The 21,983-nt window shown below is 41.3% G+C and overlaps 1 protein-coding gene across 1 annotated transcript in view; it reads right to left on the bottom strand.

The window, feature by feature from the left end:
- LOC147732919 (histamine N-methyltransferase-like) overlaps positions 1 to 21,983 on the bottom strand; it is a 490,500-nt gene that overhangs the window by 140,991 nt on the left and 327,526 nt on the right. Inside the window, exon 5 of the mRNA XM_086957452.1 lies at positions 11,122 to 11,252. Coding sequence (XP_086813578.1) covers positions 11,122 to 11,252 — 131 coding nt within the window. The remainder of the gene's footprint in view (positions 1 to 11,121; positions 11,253 to 21,983) is intronic.

Here is a 21,983-nt window from a genome sequence, read left to right as displayed (position 1 = left end):
ACTTCGAAGTTTAAGTGCCAGCGACTGGGGGGGGGGACTCCTTTGTGCGCAAAGCTTGTCTGGACGGAATGCGCTGCCCTTGGCTTTGAGAGCCACTCAGGATCCTCTTCTGTTTAGGAACGCTTTAAAAACCCTACTGTTTCAATTGGTATATGTGCATCTTCTGCTTTTTTGCTGTTAGCACGGGGACACTTCTGAGTAGCTGCGCGCTGTATAAATTAAAATACCATAACATAACATAACAATGTATTCTTTATTCAAGAATCACATTTGCTTAAAGAAGAATGGACATCAATTAAAAACAATCTAAAATGGTTAGAACATTGTATTTGCACAACTCAAACGTGTACAATAAAAGAGGTTGCTCTTTTGTTTCGAAAAACTGCCCAAGTTATGCTCGGGGAGTGCACGGTTGATCCCCTAGATAGGTGGGCAATCGCTAGGGCTCAAATAAATGGATCCTGGCTGACTTTTGTAGGGTATTATGGACCTAATTTAAACGACCCAGCTTCATTATACAATCTACTCTTTCAGTTAACTAGTACAAATGACCCTATCATATTTGGGGGTGATTTTAACTTGGTTTTAGACCCTAACCAAGACAACCTCAAGCAGAGCAGTGGTAAATACACAAAATATGAGAGTTGCCCTGAGGCAATTGATGTCAGATATATGGCTCTTGGATGTATGGAGAGAGATGAGTAATAAGATAAGGACAGCTGGAGGCAATTTCACTTTTCATAATAAGAAGTGTGGTCACCATTCCAGAATCGATTTTCTTTTGGTTTATGCTGCTACATATAAAAATACCATTAAGGTTAGTCCTGTCCCAGAACATATGTCTGACCACTCCGCGGTGGTCTTAGAAATTGCTATGCTTAAGGGCCCGCCATCTCGTAGGTGGACCATAAATCGTAGACTACTTTTAGAAAATACAGTAATTGGAAAATTAAAAATAGCAACTAAAGGGTTTTTTATTTGAATTCAGCCTCCCTACAGGTTGTATGGGATTGCTATAAGACATATTTTAGAGGTTTTTTTTAACAACTATTTCTATTGCCCAAAATAGAAGAGTGAAGGTGGAAATTAGAAAGTTAGAAGTCGATGTACATACTTCTCAGGAGGATTTGAAAAAAACTTAGGGGTCCCCACTGCCTTAAGAGATTTAACAGCTGTGAGACATAAGATCGCAGATTATCTAGAGGTAAAAAGTAAAAGAAAGCGTGAGGCAAGTAGGTTGTCTCATCACAATTATGGGGAAGGGTGCGACAAACTCCTTGCGTGGAAAAACAAAGTTGACCAGTCTAGAAATTGGATAAAGGACCTCCGATGTTCAAACACTGGTATCATCATTACGGATGACTCTGGGATTGAGGAAGCCTTTGTTCAATTTTTCCAAAATCTGTATACAGAAGAGACAGTATTAGATGAAGATTACATGGATGATTTTCTTTCAGAGTTAGATCTTCCTTCTCTTCAAAGTAATGAAAAAAGTCAACTAAAGCACCCCATAACTCTGGAGGAAGTTGCTCAACTTTTAGCAGTTTAAAAAAGGGGAAAGCCGCCGGCCCTGACTCTAGTCCAATTGAGATTCATGTTATTTTAAAGGAAGAACTTACGCCTTTTCTTACTCAATTGTTCAATTTGGCCTTTATAGAGTGTCATAACCTCCCTGTGTCATGGAAAGAAGCTACCATAACTATTCTATTAAAACCAAACAATAACCCAGGAACATGTGAATCTTACATGCCTATTTTGCTTTTAAATAGCGACCATAAATTATACACCCAGATTATAACCAAACGCCTGGATAAGGTAATAGTACCACTTATACACCTAGACCAGAAAGGGTTTATGAAAGGCAGGCAGCTTTGCAAATTAACGCATGACTTAATCAGGGCAATAGTCATGGTGCAGATATCCTCTTAAGTGCTGCTGACGGCCAACGGTCGTCAGCAGCGCTACCTCCCCAGTGCTGCGCACGTCCATTGGACGTCCATTCAGCACTACTTCCAATGGACAGCGCAGCACTGGGGAGGGATATTTACACGCAGCTAAGGTGATATAGAAGATCCCATTAGCAATAATGTCCTTCGATGATGCTAAAGCATTTGACCGGGTTAGCTGCTCTTTTCTATTTGAAATCATTCAGAGCTTTAATCTTCTTAACAGCAATTAAAGCAAATATAATAACTCCTCCGCTAAAATCCTCATTAACAGTAATCTTAAAAGATCAATAAAAATAGGTAGGAGGACTAGACAGGGCTGCCCCGTTTCTCCTTTACTTTTTGATATATATATTTAACCCCTTGCATGCAAATTGAGAGCCTGCCAGAATATCATTCCCTTCAAATGTAATGGTTGGGGAAAGAAAATCGGTCTATATGCAGATGATCTTATAATTTTCAGTAGTGACCTAGAGAAATCCATCCCTGTGACATGGGATGAGTTAGAGAGCTTTGGGAGGGCATCTGGATATGTGATCAATCAACAAAACACAGAATTGATTAAATGGAACGCCCTCTCTAAAAGTGATTTCACAAATAAGGAAATCAGATATCTTGGTGTTCAAATAGTCCATAATATTGACGAGATAGCCCAAAGAAATGCCAGAAATGTGCAGAAGATAGTGCAAATAAGGCACATATGTTTTGGTGCTGCCCTGCAATACTTTCTTTTTGACAGATATTTGGTAAGATCATGTCAGGTATTATGGGTCACGAAATAAAATTAACTATACTTTCAATAATTTTGGGGTATTACCAGGGGATTTAGATAATTAATCACTAACAAAAAATCACAAAGCACTTTTCTTCACATTGATCTTGCTTGCTCGTAGAAAGCTCTGTATTAAATGGAATTTACCCTGCTCCCCTATGGAAGAATAATAGATCTATTCTATTCAGAGGGTAGCCTCATTAGATCCATCTAGTAAACAGATTAGGAAAACCAAATACTGGAAAATTTGGGATAAATGGGTGGAGATTAATATTCCAAATGTATCACACTAGAACTGCACACAATACGCACATTTTTTGCTCTTCTCCTTTTTGTCTCTTGTTGTTTTTCTCTTTCTTCTTCTTTTTTAAATCTTCTTTTCCCCTTATATGTGTTCTTGGTCCAATGATTAAGAATACGTTTTAGAGGTTGCTTAGGCGGCAGGGCTGCTATCATCTCAAAAAGTAGGAAAGCACCTGTCTAAAGGTAGAATCAGGATTCGGTGTCATTCTCTAACCAAGAGGCTAAAGTTGTTGACCCGGAGATTTATGTTATCTTTCTCTCTCTTGTGGATTGACCAGGGTTATACAATACCTTGCTACATGGGTTGGTTGATGAACTCATTTCTTGAACAAAAGGATATTGTGGATAAGTGAGGACTAAATTCAAATTTATTAAAAAAACATAAAAGCCTAACACACAGATACAAAACACAAATATTTAAAATCTTTGCTTTAGAGGGAGCCACAGATCATATTATAATTTTTTCGCAAACACTCATACAAGGGTAAATTCATTACTCCATACCAATTTCATGTTCAACAAAGATGCTTTGTGCAAAAACAGACAAGTTTCTTAAAAATGTGTTACATTTTTCTGTGATTTTATTACATTTTTTTAAAATAGTGCTATATTTTTGGCATAACAATCATTCTCCAATAATTGGAGTGCAAAATAGGCTGGGCGACATTGCCTCAGACCCCACATTTTAAAAATTGGAATAATCCATCTTTTTCTGTATACCCCATAGTATTAACAAAATAAAACAACGTGTATTGTTGATTGGGCTGCAACACCATCACATGGGCACGGTCCTAAATTTCTAGACCAATCATTAATTACAGGAAATGAAACTAGATGATGAAAGCAGTCTAATCTAAATCAAACCAATACAAATCTATCATATCCAGTTTCCTGATAGGTCAAATATGGTTGCATTCCTGTGGTAGATAAAATCAACTGGTTTTGGCAGACTGTGAGCTTATGAGCTTCACTAACAAATCCTAATTCGTCCATGTGAAGCATACACTGTTTTTTAAAATCTTTTCTAGAAATATTATTCAACTTTAATGGATTAATAAAAAAAACAGGCTGTCCCAAGTCCATCATAAAATCTTTAATGTATTTCAGCCATCTGATTGCTAGGGCTTGCTCTAGTTTGAGGGAATTGCTTATAACGCTTTGATTGAATGTTGTCTTTGTTGATGTCCAAATACGATACCACAATAAGAGTGGCTGGACTCCCATTTTATCCGTTATATAATGCATCCCCAGCTCTGCATGGCAGACTAACGTTGAAGTAGAACGAGGGACTGCCAAAACATAGCGGATAACAGTGTTTTCTACTTTTTATATCGCTGATACATTACAATATCCCCAAATCCCTGCCCCATATAAAACCGCACTAACACATTTGGCCTCATATATCTTTATCAATTCCAATGGTGGCCACATTCCTAATTTCTGCGCGAAATTTACAAGAGCAGTCGTGGATTTCATAAATAAGAGTTTCTTCGCCCTTATGGCCTGTTTCCAGGAATCCTTGTTATCCATAAGGATACCTAAATAAGGATATGATTTTGTATTCTCGAGTTTAGCGCTAACAATAAAAATAGATTTCTCTTTCCTAGTGGCATTCCCGCATCCCATTATAAAAGTTTGTACGGCATTTATCTTTAAGTCGAGGCTTTCCATATACTCATTGTATTTATGTAGAGCCCGCTGTAGCTCTATTGGTGTTGAGGCCATTATCACTGTGTCATCGGCATTGAGTAGGGTCGGTATAGGTCGATTTTGTTCCTGAAGCCGGTCCTGGCACCCATCCAGCATCACCCGCTCTAACCCATTTGTATACAGGGTAAATAAGAAGGGTGCCAGGACACAGCCCTGCCTAACACCCTTTCTATAGCAAATGAGGCAGTGTTTTCCCCATTTAATCCAAACCTTACCCTGGCTCTGGCATTAGAATATAATCTTCTGACCACTTGGACCAAGGCCACTTCGACTCCCATCGCTTCGAGGGTTCTCCATAATTTCTTGTGACATACACAGTCGAAGGCGGTGTAGAGATCGACGAAGGCCAGGTACAATCTCCCCTTTTTTGCCCTTGTATTTCTTTCTGTCAGAATAGCTACATTTAGGCCCTATTTTATAGTTCCCAGGTCTTCCCTAAAGCCGAATTGCAGGTCGGTTAATATTTTATTGTCCTCGGCCCATTCTTGAATACAATTTAAAATATTGCGCCCCATCACCTTCCCCAATGAATCTAGTAGAGAGATCGGCAGATAGCATGTTGGAATTAGTCTGTGGCCTTTTTTAAAGATTGGGACCAATATTGACTCCGACCAAGAACCTATTAGACCAACTTTGCAGGTTGCTACAAGAACCTGTTTTATAATGGGGCCCCATAGCTCTAGATTATGTTTAAATATGTCTATAGGCGCCCGTCTGGTCCCGGGGCCTTATTACCATTGCTGGTTTTCAGGGCAAGTTGGACTTTGTTGTCCAGAGTAAAATTTATATTAATGGGAAAGCACACTTTAGTGGGCCTAAGTAATAAGGGGCAATCGTTTTTCAGGCTGACTTCCTTCTTCTTCGCATACATTCTCGAGAAATGCTCCACCCATTGATCCTCACTAATGCAAATTTCCAGTCTCGGAGTTGTCTCCGCTCTCATAAAAGGAGAGTTAACCTCACGCCAGAATACAGTGCTATCAATATCTCAGCTTGCCTTATGTAGGTCAGCCCAGTCGATCTTTTTTAGTTCTTTCATTCTTGCTTTTAGTGCTTGATTATAATTTTTCCTTACTTGAATTATTTCTATTCTGTCTTGTTCTTTCTTTTGGAGGGCATTCTTTAAGTTGTTGCTTTTGTACAGTTTTTATCAAACCAACCCACTTTCTGACTTTTCCACTTTTTTACTTCCTTTTTCAAAGAGTCCCTGATGGAGTCTGTAATACGTATATAAGCCCCCAATATGTCTCCATATGGTGCGGACTCCTCAAGGCATATCATAATATCGTCCAAGCTTTTTTCTACCTCTTCTTTCGTTATTTCAGAAGTCTCTACCTGGGCCCATTTCAACGAATACCTGTTTATTTTGTTTCATTCTAAATGCTGTAAATGTAGGGTTCTTTCAGGGTGTGTTTTCTGCAATTTTTTTCCACTGTTATCGCCACCATTTGGGGGAAGTGGTCACTTAAGACATTTTTATGGGTTTTATAACTTTGGACGCTCGCAGCCGTCCTATTTGGGATTATTATAAAATCAATAGTGGTATTCATCCCCCTGCCATGAAAAGTCTGCGAAAACTCTGTGGGCAGGAAAGTCATAACATTTGCAAAACTCATACCTAAGAAGAAGAATAATTCATTGAGGGCGTCGCCCTGTGGGGTATGAGAAAAATGTGGGATGCTACATTCTCTCACATCCATTAGGCCGCACAGTGTATCGTCACTATCTGGACACAAAGCAGTATTAAAAACGCCCACCCAGATCAGTATTAGATCTCCCCTATGAAAAAGACAAAAAAAAGAGCAGGGGGGTCGCTGCCCCCTTGCAATCACCAGAGCAAATAACTGGATCATCACTATACACTTTCTTAGAAGATGGAAAAACATAGAAACACATGCAAAAGGATTGACTTAATGTTAGAACTTCGACTGCACTGGTTAGAACAGAATTTTCCATAGTTTTAAGTGTCCAGAATGTCATATCAATAAGTAGGCTAGGATGAGTACATACCATGAGAGCACTGCATTGGAACTCCAACAATCAAGAAACTCAAATGCTGGTAGAGGAGAATCCCTGACTAAGCATATGTGCATTATCAGTAATGGGGGCAACATTTGCCTCTTACCAGTGACTGGTACTAGGCAAAAGTTGAATGTGATGTACCAAATACACAGGGTGGTGAATGCTATAAGAAAGTGACAACAAGAGGTTTGTGACTAATAGAAAATTTGTGGGTCAACAGTTGCTGCAGGAGTGGGCAGCTTTGACAGAGTCGCACTCCAAATCAGGGAGACTTTTACGGTGGTGACTAGTCACACTGGTGATGTGAAATAAAAAGGATGCTGTGAGACAGCACAATGTTTAGAGCATCCAACAGGGTAAAGATGATGGTAGGGAGATCTCATTGTCATCAGTGTTGTCTGCTCAATAGTGCTAATGTGGGCACAATTATTGGTCATTCTATAATTGTAAGTATACTGACTTCCTCTCTGTCTTACTAGGAAGATCATCAGGACATTCATGGGTTATAGTGTGCTGAATGGTGAGGATGTGTCTCCAACTATTGTGCATGGAGTTCTGGGTGAGAATACCAACCTGTACCCATGCCATCTGCCACAGGGTTCCAATTGGACAAAACAGTCTTTTGGCCTTGGCGTCTTCCTTTGCCCTTTCACTGTTTCTTTTCATGCTTCAGAGGATGGACCTAGCGTGGTAACAGATGTGCTCATAGATTATTGCTGGTAGCATTTGCAATAGTGTATGTCTGCCAGGGGAGACGTAAAGGTGCATCTGTGAGGAGGAAATGCATATATGGCAGTCACACATTCCCTGAGTTAGTGTCATCATGTAAGCAGCTGTTTCAGGATGGTGGTGTTGCAGGTCAGCGTAGTGATGGATCTGCTCCTTCACTCTAATGATCTGCACCCTTCACAATTGACCAGGTATTTTTCAACCAGTGCTTATATGTTATCAGGACATGGGGATCCCTCTCACTTTAACCAGGACACAAAGAAAACAAACAGTTCTATAACATTCAAAACGTCAGTGGCACAGCCCAGGTTCAAGTCTATTCATTACCTTTTAATTTGGAATCCAAATCAGCATGTCAACACACAATACGAGTAATATATTAAACTGACATCTCTCCATGATATGCGATGTAGTTCCTGAATGACTCATACTGCAGCAACATTAGAGCAACATAGTAAGTCATTCAAGTTAAAAACAAGCCATACCTTCATCCATTGTTCATTCCCAAATTGTATATAAAAGACAGAATGGTCATCAATTGATACAACTTTCTTTGTGTGCTGAATTGCATAGTAGTTATGTTTCTCCTTGAAGGGGGTGTCCTTAGTAATTCAAGATAAGGAGTCACTTGTTGATGGTTATTTTTAGGAGCATGAGGCTGACCTGCAGCAGGTCCCCTGCCTTTGGAGGATCTGCATTGCTCCTACATATTCCGCCCCCGGCCCTCTCAACTGCATATAACTATTTTTTTCCCTCTTATTTTAAAATGGTTTCTCTAAAGTGTTTACGGAGGCACACTAATATCAGGCAGCTTGCTTCTTTCCCATTTCATGGCATCTCATGCACACTTCATTCCTGCGATCCTAGAACGCTAAATTTAAAGTTAATTAGAGAGGCTGTTGCTGCATTACTGTGTGCATGCACAGTGGTAATCATTCAATGATGACCTCCCAACCTCCGCATGTTGTATTGTAGCCATCTTTGAAATTTTGTATGTTCTTTAAGAAAAAGCATCACAAGATGGCTACTATGTCTGTGTGCACACATTTGGTGTCCATTTATGAGAAAAATATCATTGGCAAAGAAGATAGGCTCCCCGGAGGAGAGGGAGGGGGAAGATGGGCCTTTTTAGTTTTGCCAATGCTTGTTTTTTCATTGACAACCCTTCCAAAGTGGTCATTTGTTTCTGAAAAGAAAACATATGGTCCTGTGGCACCTGACGTTTTCTCCATGTGTGTTGGAATCACTGTGAATTGTTACATAGTGTTTCCTCCCAGTGTGTGAGGTTCATTGTAGAAAGCTAGTGAGGTTGCGGAGACGCACACTGGGGATGCAAGACAAGAACCTTCACCGGGAATCCATCATGAAATATAAGGCCGAAATTGCATTGGCACAATCGGCGTTTTTTTTTAGGAAAAAATCAGGACCGCAGCTAACGCCCCGAGGGAAATCTTTCGGATTGCTAAATCCCTGATTAGTACCCTGTCTATCCTGCACGACCCCAGCGAAGCTCAAAGCCGCTGCGATAGGCAGGCAGAGTATTTTTTCCCCAAAAATTCAGTCTATCTCCCTTTCATTTAATTCCAACAGGACTCTCTGGAGACAGTCAATACCCATGTAGATTCCCTCTGTCAGTTAGTAGAATTTCCCCTGCTGAATGTACACTCCCTTAAGGCACTGATGCCTAAAGTAACATCGGGATCCCCCACCGACCCTGCTCCCCCTCGCCATCTGCTGAAAGTGGCAGACTCTATCAGACCAACCATTCTAAATATTATGAACACTTCGATCACCACAGGAAACATCCCGAACGCCTGGAAATGTGCTCAAGTTAGGGCCCTCCTAAAGAAACCCAACCTTGACCCTGCAAACATGGCCAACTATCGCCCCATCTCCCTACTCCCCTGGATAAGTAAGCTGCTTGAGAGACACATAAATTCCATCCTGATGCAATACTTGGAGACTAACCATCTACTCCATGACTCTCAAGCAGGTTTCCGCCCAAAACTGGGGACAGAGGCTGCCCTGCTGACAGTAACAGAGCTAGCCCGGAAGCACATGGATCAAGGCGGCACCACAGCAATTTTGCTGTTAGACCTGAGTGCCGCCTTTGATACCATGAACCATAGCACTGTAATCTCCCGCCTAAAACAGCTTGGAGTGGCAGGACAAGCCATTACATGGCTACGGTCCTTCTTAAAGGATCGGAAGTTTCAGGTGGCAGAGTGAGCCACGCACTCTAAAATCTGGCCCCTCAATCAGGGAGTGCCCCAGGGCTCTTCCCTGAGCCCCACACTTTTTAACGTATATAAGGAGCCTCTAGCAAAGATCATGCATCCTTATGGATTTGAAATTGTAACCTACGCTGATGACACCCAAATAGTGGTGGCCATGAATCAGCCAGGGGACACTCCCCACAACCTGGCCAGATGTCTAGAAGCGGTAACAAAATGGATGACCTTGTCCCACTTAAAGTTGAACGGGGACAAAACGGAGCTAATGTTCCTGGGAAAAACAGCTGTACCAAGACCCAACATTGATTGGCCGCTTTGCATGGGTACCCCCACCCCCCGAGCCAAAAGAACAGATTAAAAGCTTGGGCGTATGGCTGGATGACACCCTGAGCTTCAATCCGCAAGCCACCAAACTCTCTGCCACTTGCTTTGGGCTAATGAGAATGCTGAGGAAAGTTCTCCCCCTCCTCCCTTTTCAAGCCTGAAGTATAATGGTCCAGGCCCTTATCCTGTCCCATCTTGACTACGGGAATGCCCTCTACTTGGGTGCACCTGTCAGCACGATAAAAAAACTTCAAGTAACCCAGAATGCGGCAGCACGTCTTCTTCTCGGATTAACCAGAAGACACTCTGGAGTCACCGCCTTGAAGGAATTACACTGGCTGCCTATTCAGGCCAGGATACGATTCAAGGCGATGTGCATAACGCACAAAGCCTTGTGGAAAAAAGCCCCCGCAACGATCAGCTCCCTAGTCACCCCTTACCACCCACGTAGATCACTGCGCTCCAGCAAAACCTTTCTGGCCTCAACTAAGAAAATTAAACGTGCTAGGTGGGGTGGCCGCTCCTTTTCATGGAACGCGGCCGCTGCTTGGAATTCCCTGCCGCTCGTACTGCGCGGTGAACCCGATCTTCAAAAAATCCGCAAGAGTCTGAAAACATTTCTCTTTAGCCAATAGCTTGACGGTTTTATCCGGCCCCACCTATCCACAGCGCTACGAGTCCTCCAGGTAGCAACGCGCTTTACAAAACCAAATTTCATTTAATTTCATTGTTATTTGTCATTTGGAAAATATTCATCGGGCACTTTTAGAGTTGTCCTCTTAGTGCCTGAAAAGCAGCCTAGTGTGGTGGACAAGGCAAAGCCTTTATTGACTGCTGGGAGTCAATCGTGGTTTCCCTGCTCTGAAGGGGGAAGGGGAGCTACACGTTTGGAGGGAAGGAGAACAGCAAATTTATAAGAGTTCTTCCATCCTGTCAAACTCTCAGTGACCCTGGCTTTTTTATATTTGCTAAAGAAACTTTCTTTTCAAGAATATGGTCTGTCAGCTTAATGTGTATATCCTTTTATTTGCCAAAACTTGATTTCTTTATTCCAGTGTTCATATACAGTGTGGATATTTACCTGAATCATGTGGATAAAGTCATATTTGATTTGCTCTTTTTTATCCTCCATTTCACTTTGATATTCTTCTACAGTCATTTCATTCCAGGTGAAATGTATATTTCCAAGATGTGATGTTTTGGTGACAAGCTCTGAAAAAAAAAATATATGTGCTTATCATTTTCTTTAAAAATTTTCTTCAAAGTGTCAACGTGCCCCAAGCAGTTTAATGGGATTAAGGTTGAATAGCTGAGACAAGGAGAAAGCAGGTTTATAATAACCCATGACTATCCAAGTCACTGTAGGAAGGGGGAAAGTATAGGTCCAAGGAAAGAAACAGCAACGATTGAGCACAGATCAAAGTACATATAGAAATTTCATTTACCACACACAAAGCCTTGCTTATAGAACTATTAAAACACCCCTGCCGAGTTAAGTTTTCAGTGAAAACAGCTGGACTCCTTAGTAAAAGCAATTGGAAACCAATTGCGTTTTTGAGCTCTAATGCGGATAAGATTGTTGTAGACTGTCTACTGGTGTTGTAATCGATTAAACGTTTGAATTGCCTAGCTGGCGCAAACAGACTATGGTACAGATCACAGTTAAGGGTACATTCAGATCATTATGCAATCTCATCTTTGCATAGAAATCAAAGTTGTGAGATTTGCCGTAGATATTGCACTGCAGCTATTTTCCATTGGTAAATGTCAGCAGCTAAAACCAGCAAAACTGAACAGGTGTACAATATGAGGTAAATGTCAATACCCATAGAATGTGGTGCAGAAAATACAAAGTCTGAATGTTTCTGAGGAAGAGATTATTGTATTCAGAAATTAACTCAATCCTTTCTAGAATTAATGCATTTAAAATTCTCTCGTGAAGTCCAATGAAGACATCAGTTCACTTTTTACTGCCGCAGCCAAAGGCTGCTCACTCATTGGTTATCAATCTGGATCTCTCACCGCAGGAGTGTTTATATTCTGCAGCCATAATAAATTAACATTTAATGTTGTGGTCCAGGAAAGGGGGATTCCCAAATATGAAGGGTCAAGCCAAATAGGAGATAAATTTAGGGGGTGACATGTTTGGAAAGATGGAGCAAGCATACAAAAAAAATAATGGTTGATGTTTTCAGTTTACTGAGAGGGTTGTGAAGGACAATGGCAACTTGTCTTGAAGTCAGCATCTGTCATATTAAGGGTTGAAGCGGCTTGGTGAAGACCACAAGACTGGTGAGCTGAAGTGGCAGATGCATGTGTTCGGGGAAAAGGCATTAATAGCTATGGTTGAGTGTCAGAGGACAACACATAAACAGGTTGGATAGCAAACGGCACACAAGAAAGCAAAAAGAAAGCATGGTAAACCAGAAGAAGGGAACACTGTACAAATGACAAGTGGAGGCCTGATTCATAAGGGTAAATTTACACTTCAATGTAAGTTTACTGTTTTTGGTATTCACAAATTACAAGATTTATTTTTATGTATTTATTTATAAACTTTTTTATAGTGTGAAATTGACCTTAAAAGGGTATTAGCGCGCTTTACAAATAGTTCAGTAAATAGAAAATAGATAACCAAGAGACACTGACATTGTCCGTTGCAAATCAAGACTGAGACAGTGAGTTACAAACCGGGACTCAGACAGCGTGTGCAAGCCCTGGTTAGAGAATTGTGTCATATCAGTATCCAGAGAATGAGTCAGTGGGTTCAGAGTAGAGACTTATTCATTAAAAGTAGTTTACCTTTTTTTTTTAATAAAGTGATTGAAGGGATCAGTCTGATTTCAGGGGACAGGGAGTTCCAGATTCTAGGGGCCAATCCGGAGAAGGATAAGTTGCAGGTTTTATTTTTCTGAAATGTTTGAGGTTTTAGCAGTAAGATGGTGGTGATTCTAGATGATCTGCCACTGCCGGACGGTTCCAGTTTCTCAGCTAGGTACTTCGGTGTTATAGGGCTTTGTGGGTAAAGCAAGCATTTTTCATCTGAATCCTTTCCTCACAAGGGAGCCAGTTTAGTGCCTTCTGGTCTGGAGTGATGTGGTTGTACCTTTTCGATCCAGTGATGAGCCTTGCAGCAGAGTTAAGGGATGCCCCTAGAGGAGCCAACTTGGATCTCGGCAGACCACATAGGGTAGCACTCCCATAGTCTAATCTGAGGATTACTAGAGCTTGCACTGCTGATTTAAAGTTGTCAAGTGTGAGGAAGGGTTTTATTTTTCTTAGAATGCTCATTTGAAAGTTTGCTCCTCTGGTGGCTGAGCTGATGTGTTCCTGCATGTTGAGATTCTTGTCAAGTGTAATTCCTAGTGATCTTGTGGAATCTATAATGTGTGGAAGGAAGTTGAAGGCTGTTAGGTGTTTCATTCAATTTTCACTGTTGAGGGATATTTTTGGTGGAGCAATTAAGAGGAATTCTGTTTTGACTGAGTTGAATTTATGGTGGTTTCTGGTTAGCTATTTTTTTTGTTGCAAAGTTGTGTTGAGTAGACAGACAGATATACTCAGGGGAGGAGATTTTAAGGTATAGTATGGTGTCATCTGCATTATGTGGTATTGTACAATGGACATTTTCAGAATTTCAGTCAGAGGCTGAATTAACAGGTTAAAGAGAGTAGGTGATAAGGTGGAACCCTGAGGTACCCCTAAAGTGACCGGAGTAGTTGTGGACAAGGATTGGTTAACCTTAATTCTTTGAGATCTGTTGTGTAGAAATGAGGTGAACCAATTTGGGACAACCACTGGTAATCCCATTTTGTGTGCAGGTAATTCAAGGAGTCTCATTTTTGACCGTGTTGAAGGCTGAGGATAGGTCAGGAGGATTAGGAGGCAATATTTGTTCTGATCTAGCATTTTGAGTGCATCATCAACTATGTGTGTAAGGACTGTTTCTGTGCTTTGACCCCTACAGAAACCCGATTGGAATTGGTCAATAAAGTGGAATTGGTCAATGTGATTGCATAGCTGGGTATGTTCGCATTTCTCAAGTAGCTTTGCCAGAGACGGGATGGTGGAGATGGGACAGAAGTTATCTGGGTTCCTATGATCTGCTGTGGTTTTTTTTAGAATAGGGGTTACCTGCCCTGATTTTAGGCAGTCTGGTAAAGCCCCTTGGAGTAGTGAAGCATTCACTCTCTTAGTCCAGAGAGGGAGTAAAGAAATGTTTATCTCATTGAAGATGTTAGCTGGTAGAGGGTAGCAGAAGTGGTTTGTCGGTTTAAGTGTTGTTATGATATTAAGAATGGCATTTTCATCAAAGGTTTTGAAACTGTCCCACAATGGTTAGTTTGTGAGGGTGAGTCCTTGTAGGTTCTGGGTGCTGAACGATCATATGCAGGCTTGGGCTATTTGGGGGTATCATCTGGAGTAGCTCAATCGATGTTTCGAGATCACTTTCAATCTTTTTAGACTTTTCAAGAAAGAAGGAAGCAAATATGTTGCAGTTTGGCAGCTGAAGGGATCCCATTGTGCAGGGATTTTTCCGTTTTTGAGTAGATTGAGGTTTGACAATTTTGAACAGTTTTCTTGGATGATTTCTGGCTTTGTCTAGTTGAACTCTGAAGAAATTTGCTATTGAGTTTCTAATGTGATTATTGTATGTGTTCCTCAGTGATTGCAGGTGCTTAAGGTGTTCTAGGTAAGGTGAGAATCTGCAAACTCATTTGGCTAGTCTCAAATTGTGTCTTTCTTCCTTTAGGCTCTCAATTCACCATGTTTTGGAGTTTCTAGTGGACGGCTTTTTAGCAGTAAGGGCAAAACTGTATCAAGAATGGTTGTCATGGAGTTGTTGTGGTTTGTAAGTTCATGGACATCTGACATGTCGGCTTGAGGAGGCAGGACGGTATTGCTGAGGGATATCAAGTCATTAAGGTCTATGTCCCAAGTGATCCTTTTCCATTGTCTGGGTTTCTTAATTTGCGGTTTATGTGTCCTCACTGATTTGGTGATGAGAAAGGTGATGCAGTGGTGGTCTGTCCAGTGGCATGGGACAATAGATTCGAGTTGAGTGGAGTTTGCTTTAGCAATTATTAGGTCCAGGGTCACACCCAGTTAGTGTGTAGGGCTGTTGCAGATTTGGCTCAGGTTAAAGTCCGCTAGAAAGGACTTTTTAGGCTGTTACCTGAAGGGTCTTTTGGGTGTATGCAGGCAATGCCTCCAACCAGTCTGTTCTGTCTGTCTGATCTCAAAATGTCATAGCTGGGTGGGACTAATATGTCTAGGATTGATGCAGAGGAGTCATTAAGCCATGTTTCTGTTAGGAGTAAGAGGTCAAGCTTTTGGGCAAGGATGAGGTCAGCAATGTCCACTGTGTGTTACATGGCCGATCTGCAATTTAGAAACATGCATTTCAGGTGTGGTTTGGTGTCTACTGAAGGAGTCTGTACAAAGGAGACCTGCTTCAGGTTGGACTAATGTACTTCTCTGGAATTAGGCCTAGGTTCTTTGTGTGGGTTCGAGGCAATTGTTAGTATGGGAGCCAGGTTGTCTGTGGTGTGCAGGATTATATGTGAGGTGGAGGGAGTGTATGTCATTGTCTGATAGCGGATTCCATTGCCTGACAGGCCTTGTGGATGCATTGTGGTAGGGTATAGATTGCCATCTTGTGAGAGGGGGTGGTTAGATGGTCGCCAACCTGTTGTAAGGAGTGCCTTTTTGTGGTAGTCATGAGTGGCATGTGTTGGGTTCCAGCCGGGTCTGATGGCTCAGTGGACTAATGCGTCTACTGCAGGGGTCTGTGTTCGACCTCATGGTCACAGTTTCAAATCCCGGCGGGTCCACTTAGCCTTTCATCCATCTGCGGTCGATAAAATGAGTACCATTGAGTTGGTTAACAACAAACATCTGTTATTCAGAGCCAACATACCCTTAGTGGTGAACGCGCGCTTTACAAATACTCATGTTATGTTATGTTTTATGTTATGTTGTGGATGGATGAGGCTATTACTTTCTGGAGTCCTTTTTGGCCATCTGTTATAGACCAACTCTGACAGGATATTTATTAAGCTCTGAAGGTCAGACTGGAGTTCGTGTAGGTCTTGTGTATTTTTGTCAAGTCTAGATACTATTGAGGTGTGGGTGTATGTGGTCGTGGTTTGGGGCAGAGGGCCAAGAGTTGGGGGCTCTGGATTGTGTAGTTGGGTTGGTCTGAGAGAGATGGTGAGGGGGAGGGCTGCTGATGATGGTTTTAGGCTTGTATTCTGAGATCGGGGTGAAGTCAGTGTGGTGAAGATATTTTCGCTGCTGTGTGACTCCGTGTCCCTTTTTGTAGCAGTTATTTGTAGGTGTGTATTGGTTTGTTGATTTGATGGGAATGATTCTGCTCCATCAGGAGGTATGTATGAGTTGGTATTGTGTGGGCTTATTGCTGTGGTGGAGTGTTTAGGGGATAATGGTGGACCATTTAATGGTGCTAGCCTGGGCGAGCACAACATTTGGGGTACCTGCAGGTGGTGTGTAGATCTAGGATGATCTAGAGAGAAGGCTAAGTCCTTATTAGATACTGCATGTTTGATGATAGGGAAGAATTTGTTGAATAGATCTATGTTGCGGACTGATCGCTGGATGAGGATTATCCTATTGTTATAAATGGAGATGGTTATTTTTGTATTGAAGGCTGGTGAGGAAGCAACATATAGTCTTAGGCTATGAGAGGTTTTCCTGGATGTAGAGATCGAGAGCATGGAGGGCTCTCCTCCACTGAGCTCTTTTTGTTGTGTAGAAGATGACATTATTTATTATGGTTCCTTTATATGCACAGAAGAAGGGCTCAGACATGAAGGTTTCAAGGTACATATTGAGAAGTCTGTGTTTAAAGTTCTTAAAGGCCTTTTTTGTTAGATTGGAAGGGTATTTTATTGTATTATTATTATTGAATTCCAGGTAGGTGTCTAGTGCATCAAGTGAAACAGACTCCATGTCTGATAGGGAGCTGGACACAAATCGATGGATCAAAGAAGAAAGAAAGGATGGATTGTGATTTGAGTGGTGCATAGCAACATACTGACAGAGCTGGGAAAAGGTCAGATAATGAATTAGATTAAAATCACAGGTGATGGTCCCGGAGTTCTATAGTCATTACAGTTGGGAAGACAGAAAACGTGATCCTCAAAATGGCAGTGCCGACCGTCCTGGGATGAGAGAAGTATCATTAGGCAGGTTTGAGTGTATAGGGAAAGGGGTAGGAGAAAGGAGATGATCTTGATCTGATCAATAACAAACGGGTCCTGAAGAACAGTCCAGTTAAAATAAGATAAATTCTCTCTATCACATTTGACTTCATGTAACTTCTTTGAGAAATGTTTTTCTGGCCGAATTATGAGTTTGAGCAAGAAGTTGGCTCTATCATGTTATACTTTGTGTAACTTGGTTGAGATTTGTTTATCTAGCAGATGTATAAAAAATGGCCAGAAGATGGCCCAATAGTTAATAATAAGTTTATGACTAGAGATGGCATAATAGTTAATATTTAATAGTAAGTTTATAACTAGAGAGACTGCATGGTCAGGACTGGGAACTCTACAATAAAAATATGAGATAGACTTATCTTTTATGTGGAGAGTTCTCCGCCCCAACTGTGGAGTATCCCTAGTGGTAAACTTATTATTAAGTCATGGCATTATTCTGATTGAAATATTGCCAGCCACCAAAATTATTCACTGCAATGTAGAAAAACAACTGTTTGTCAGATGCTGAGTTTGTGTATGAGTCAGCACAATCTCAACTGAATGAGGGACTAACACAATAAGGCCTAGTTCACTAACATAAATTAAAATTTTTGTGTAAGTTTAATACTTTTAGATATTAGCAAACAACACACCAGGATTCCTTACAACTCCTCGATATAGAAGAAATCTGGACCTCAAATCCATTGCAGCAGGTACTTAAAACCCATATCAAAAGAAATGTCCATCTCTGGTCCTTCCACTTGGACAGAGCCCAACGGGTTCAACGTAAGCACACCTGGACAGTTGTATCAGGATTCAAGCCAGTGATTATGGGACCACATCTGTCATGTACCTACTCAGTGCTGTGGAAAAGATTTTTGGCCCTCAGAATGGGTGAATGGCCATTTCTGTATCACTTGCCGAGATGGCGATGTGCAAATCCAAATGTAACGTGCAAAGGCTGCGGGAGCAGTACAGAAACAATCGAGCACGTGGTATGTCTTTGTCCTGCAGCTCATGACGACCAAAGGAAATTGTTAAAGAGCAAATGGAACAAACTTGGTATTCGTACACGCCCTCAGGCTATTCTTGCATCAATGAACCCGGATAATCCACAGCTTAACATCAGGTTCACCAAGTTTGTTACAGGAACAGCAAGAAAATGTATAAACAGTGAGACCCTGTAAACGGATATCCATCAAAAGACAGACAAAGCCCTGCGCCCATGTTGTACTCCTTTCCGATTTGCATAGTCCTTTGTACTACACAAGAATAGCTGACAATGGCCCCGGCGTACGGGTTGACTTGTTTTTCCTGTGCATCCCTGGAAGTATTTGAAACACTGTATGCAGAGGGCTCATTACATAAATGGATTGTAACCCAGGATCCTCACCACAAACTCTGAACTATATTATCAAAGTTATAAATTGTTATTTCTTAATAGCAAATGTCTGCATGTGGTTCGATTAGATGGAAAAACTAGAACGGATAACTAAGGTTTACAACTACTTTTATCAATAGGTTTTTAGGATTTTGAATCATTTTTCTGATGAATTTTATCTTTCATTCCCATTGTGAGGGTACACATGTAAATATTTTTATAACTATTCATGACATATGTTTTATATTGGTCGCATGTTCACCATTGTAATTATTTTTATTAATCAAACAATAAAGTTACTCCACACCAGGTTTTGTGACTCTGAACTCCCTATACCTATGTGTGTGGAGTTCTGGGCCCGAAAACTCTGCACACATAAGTAATATGGAGTGCAGATTCTTATAAATCTGCACATAGTTTGAGACTAACTAAAAGTAGAAGTAGTAAACTTACACAAAGTGTAAGCTTACATTTGTGAATCAGGGTCCCTATATGTAACCCTTTTTTCACAATCCCTTTACTGTGCTGAACATCAAGACAAACTGCTTCAGACATCCAAGACGTGCAGCAGCAGTTAGATCTAATGTGGCAGAAAAATAAGGCATGGTTCTTCTGATTTTGTCTTATTCTTGAACAAGCACAGATAATGTACATCCTTCACTCTCATGGCAGAATAGGCAGAAATCTTTTTTTAAATTTTACATTCTTGGAGCAGGTGCACGACAGAGTTAATCTCAGAGCATGAGGAAGGCACCCATGCATTTGTCTTCAAAATGCACAGGATTAAAAACAACGCTGTCAGGAAGTCTCAGTAAAGGCTTTGCAAAGGAGGAAAAGTGTTGAATCCATTCTCTACATTTCCCAGGAGCCAGGAACATTCTTACTTTTCTTTGTGTGTTTGGAGTATTCAGTCTCAGTATTGCAGAAACATGTTCTTTCTTGCCCTGTTTTCAATATGGTAACCCAAATAGATGATTTCTTTCATACAATAAAGCATTTTCGTGTGAGACACTTTACAACTATTATCAGCATGAGGGTTCTAGAGCGTAATTGCATCCAACTTACAATCTTCTTTGTTTTTGCTGCAACCAAATATTCAATATATTTTATGAGGACCGAATTACAGGGTAGTTGCAGATTTTCCAATTCTTCTTTAGAATTTAATTACGGATTGAGGGGCTTTCTGCATACCTTTGTAGGATACAGCACCAAAAGAACTTTATTGAGGTTCTCAATGTGAAAAGATATTGGCTATCTTCATTAAGAGGAATGGAGAAGAATGCTTGGCATAAGTCGGTAACTGTGTACCATTCTGCATCTGCAGAAATCTGAACTATAATCACAGCAGGATTGGGTACCACACATTTTGTTGATATTTTGAAGATCTGGGACTACCCTGTATTTTCCGCTTGTTGTTTAAAATTCCCTTCACTATGTAATTTCGGGGACAAGCTAGCATTTCCTTTAGAATTCACTGTTCTATTGTCTTTTCAGTTACAGGCTTCATTCCCTCCTCTACTTCTCATGTAAGATTACATTGAGGATTTTGAGGAAAGTCTACATTATTATCACTGAAAGTTTTTTGCTGACTCTGTACTTTTAATTAGTCCTATCTTTTTACATGTAAAATTCACTGTGTGTCTCAAATCAAAAAGCAAATGATCTTTTTTTTTTCTCTTCAAATTTATTTATTAAAAGGTTGAAATCTTATACAACATCATGGAGACATATGACAAGCGTTTCAATAGTGTACATCTTGCATTATAGGCTACACAACTATAGTAGGAATGTTAACATTATGCATCACATTCCTAGTAGCATAACGGCTAAGATCGTAACTGTATCTTGCTAAAGGAGCACAAGCTGTGGCAATAGAAAAATAGAAATGTACGAGAAAGAAAAATAGAGGAGGAAGAGAAGGAGCCAGGAAGGGGGGACGTGGGAGGAGGGGGAGGTATCTCAAGTAGGCCCAACAAGGCCTCCTATAGGCGGTTAAGGGGTAGACATTTGGTTCTTTGTAGTTTCAAGCTAAGGATTTTCCCAAGGGGTTTTAGCACCCTGGACTAGCGAAAGGTCCTTAAACAATTGGAGGTCACGGAGCCGAGATGGGGTGAAGCAAATGTTTTCCAGTTGGAGAAGTGGTCGCTCAATGGCTACAAGATACATTTGAATATTTGAATTTGAGTTCTGTGTGTGTCACCCGACATGAAAGAAGTTCCATCGCCATAACATGCCAGAGACTAGTAAACCATAGGATTATGGAGGGTGCAGAGGGTTTCTTCCAATGGAGGGCTACTAATTGTTTAGCTGCACCAAGCATACGTGAGATGAGGTGCCAATCGGAGTGGGTCATGGCAGTGAGCGCTGTGGCTCAGAACTTCCTTCCAATAAAGGGTCAGTGAGGGACAGGACCACCAGATATGATTGAAGTCCCCAGTCACAGATTGACAGTGCCAGAGAAGGGAGGGGAGGCAGGCAAAATCGTTTGCAAGTCCAGGGGGTGTAGTCCCATCTTGCCATAAGTTTATAAGCAGTTTCACGCTGGGGTATGCTTTGTATATTTTGGGAATGTCGTGCCGTAACGGCTCCCAATGGTTTGAGGGGATCTCCTCTGTAGCATCAGCGTGCCAGTGTGTTTGGTATGAGTTAAGTCTGGTCAGGGTAGAGTGTTGCGGTACTTGGTAAGTGCGAGAGATCAAGCCCGGCGAGCCATCATAGGAGCGGACTAGTAATTCAAAAGAGTTGAGTGGCCGATTTGCCTCTTGAGTGTTCAGTGGTGTGAGATTTGGTAATATTATAGTCTAGACTCGTCCGGTAGGTGAAAACTGCGTTTGCACTCATTGAATGTTTTGAACATAGTTCCCTCAAAGAGATCTTAGCTCGTACAGCATTTGCCCTCTCTTCATGTTGAGAGGAATTGTGACTATAGAGTAGGGGGAAAGTCCGGTTCGAGAGGGGAAGGAGGTGAGGCCCTTTTGTACTGCACTTTTGTCACTGATTTCTATGACTGTTTTAGTTGGGGTGGCTATATAAGTGCTACGAGGCCGGGCATGCAGCGGGAGCCAAGCCAGGTTCCAAATCGGTCTGCAGGCCACCGCCGGATTCATATGGAACCCGTATTTCTCACTTTGGCGGACCACCCATTCCAAAATTAATCTGCGGTGTAACGCCCAGTAGTACTACAGGAGATTAGGGCATGCCAGACCCCCCCATCCCTGGGTAGCATGAGGAGTTTGCTGGAAAATCTCTGATGCTTCCTTGCTCAAATAAAAATGGTAATGTCCTGCCTTATATGCAGTAGGTCTGTCTGTAGTATAGGGGTTGGCAGCATTTGTAATAATA

Source organism: Lissotriton vulgaris, chromosome 2_1, assembly GCF_964263255.1.
Source record: "Lissotriton vulgaris chromosome 2_1, aLisVul1.2, whole genome shotgun sequence".
Lineage (NCBI taxonomy): Eukaryota > Metazoa > Chordata > Amphibia > Caudata > Salamandridae > Lissotriton > Lissotriton vulgaris.
Note: the sequence above shows the minus strand (reverse complement) of the source record. Positions and strands in the feature narration are given on the sequence as shown.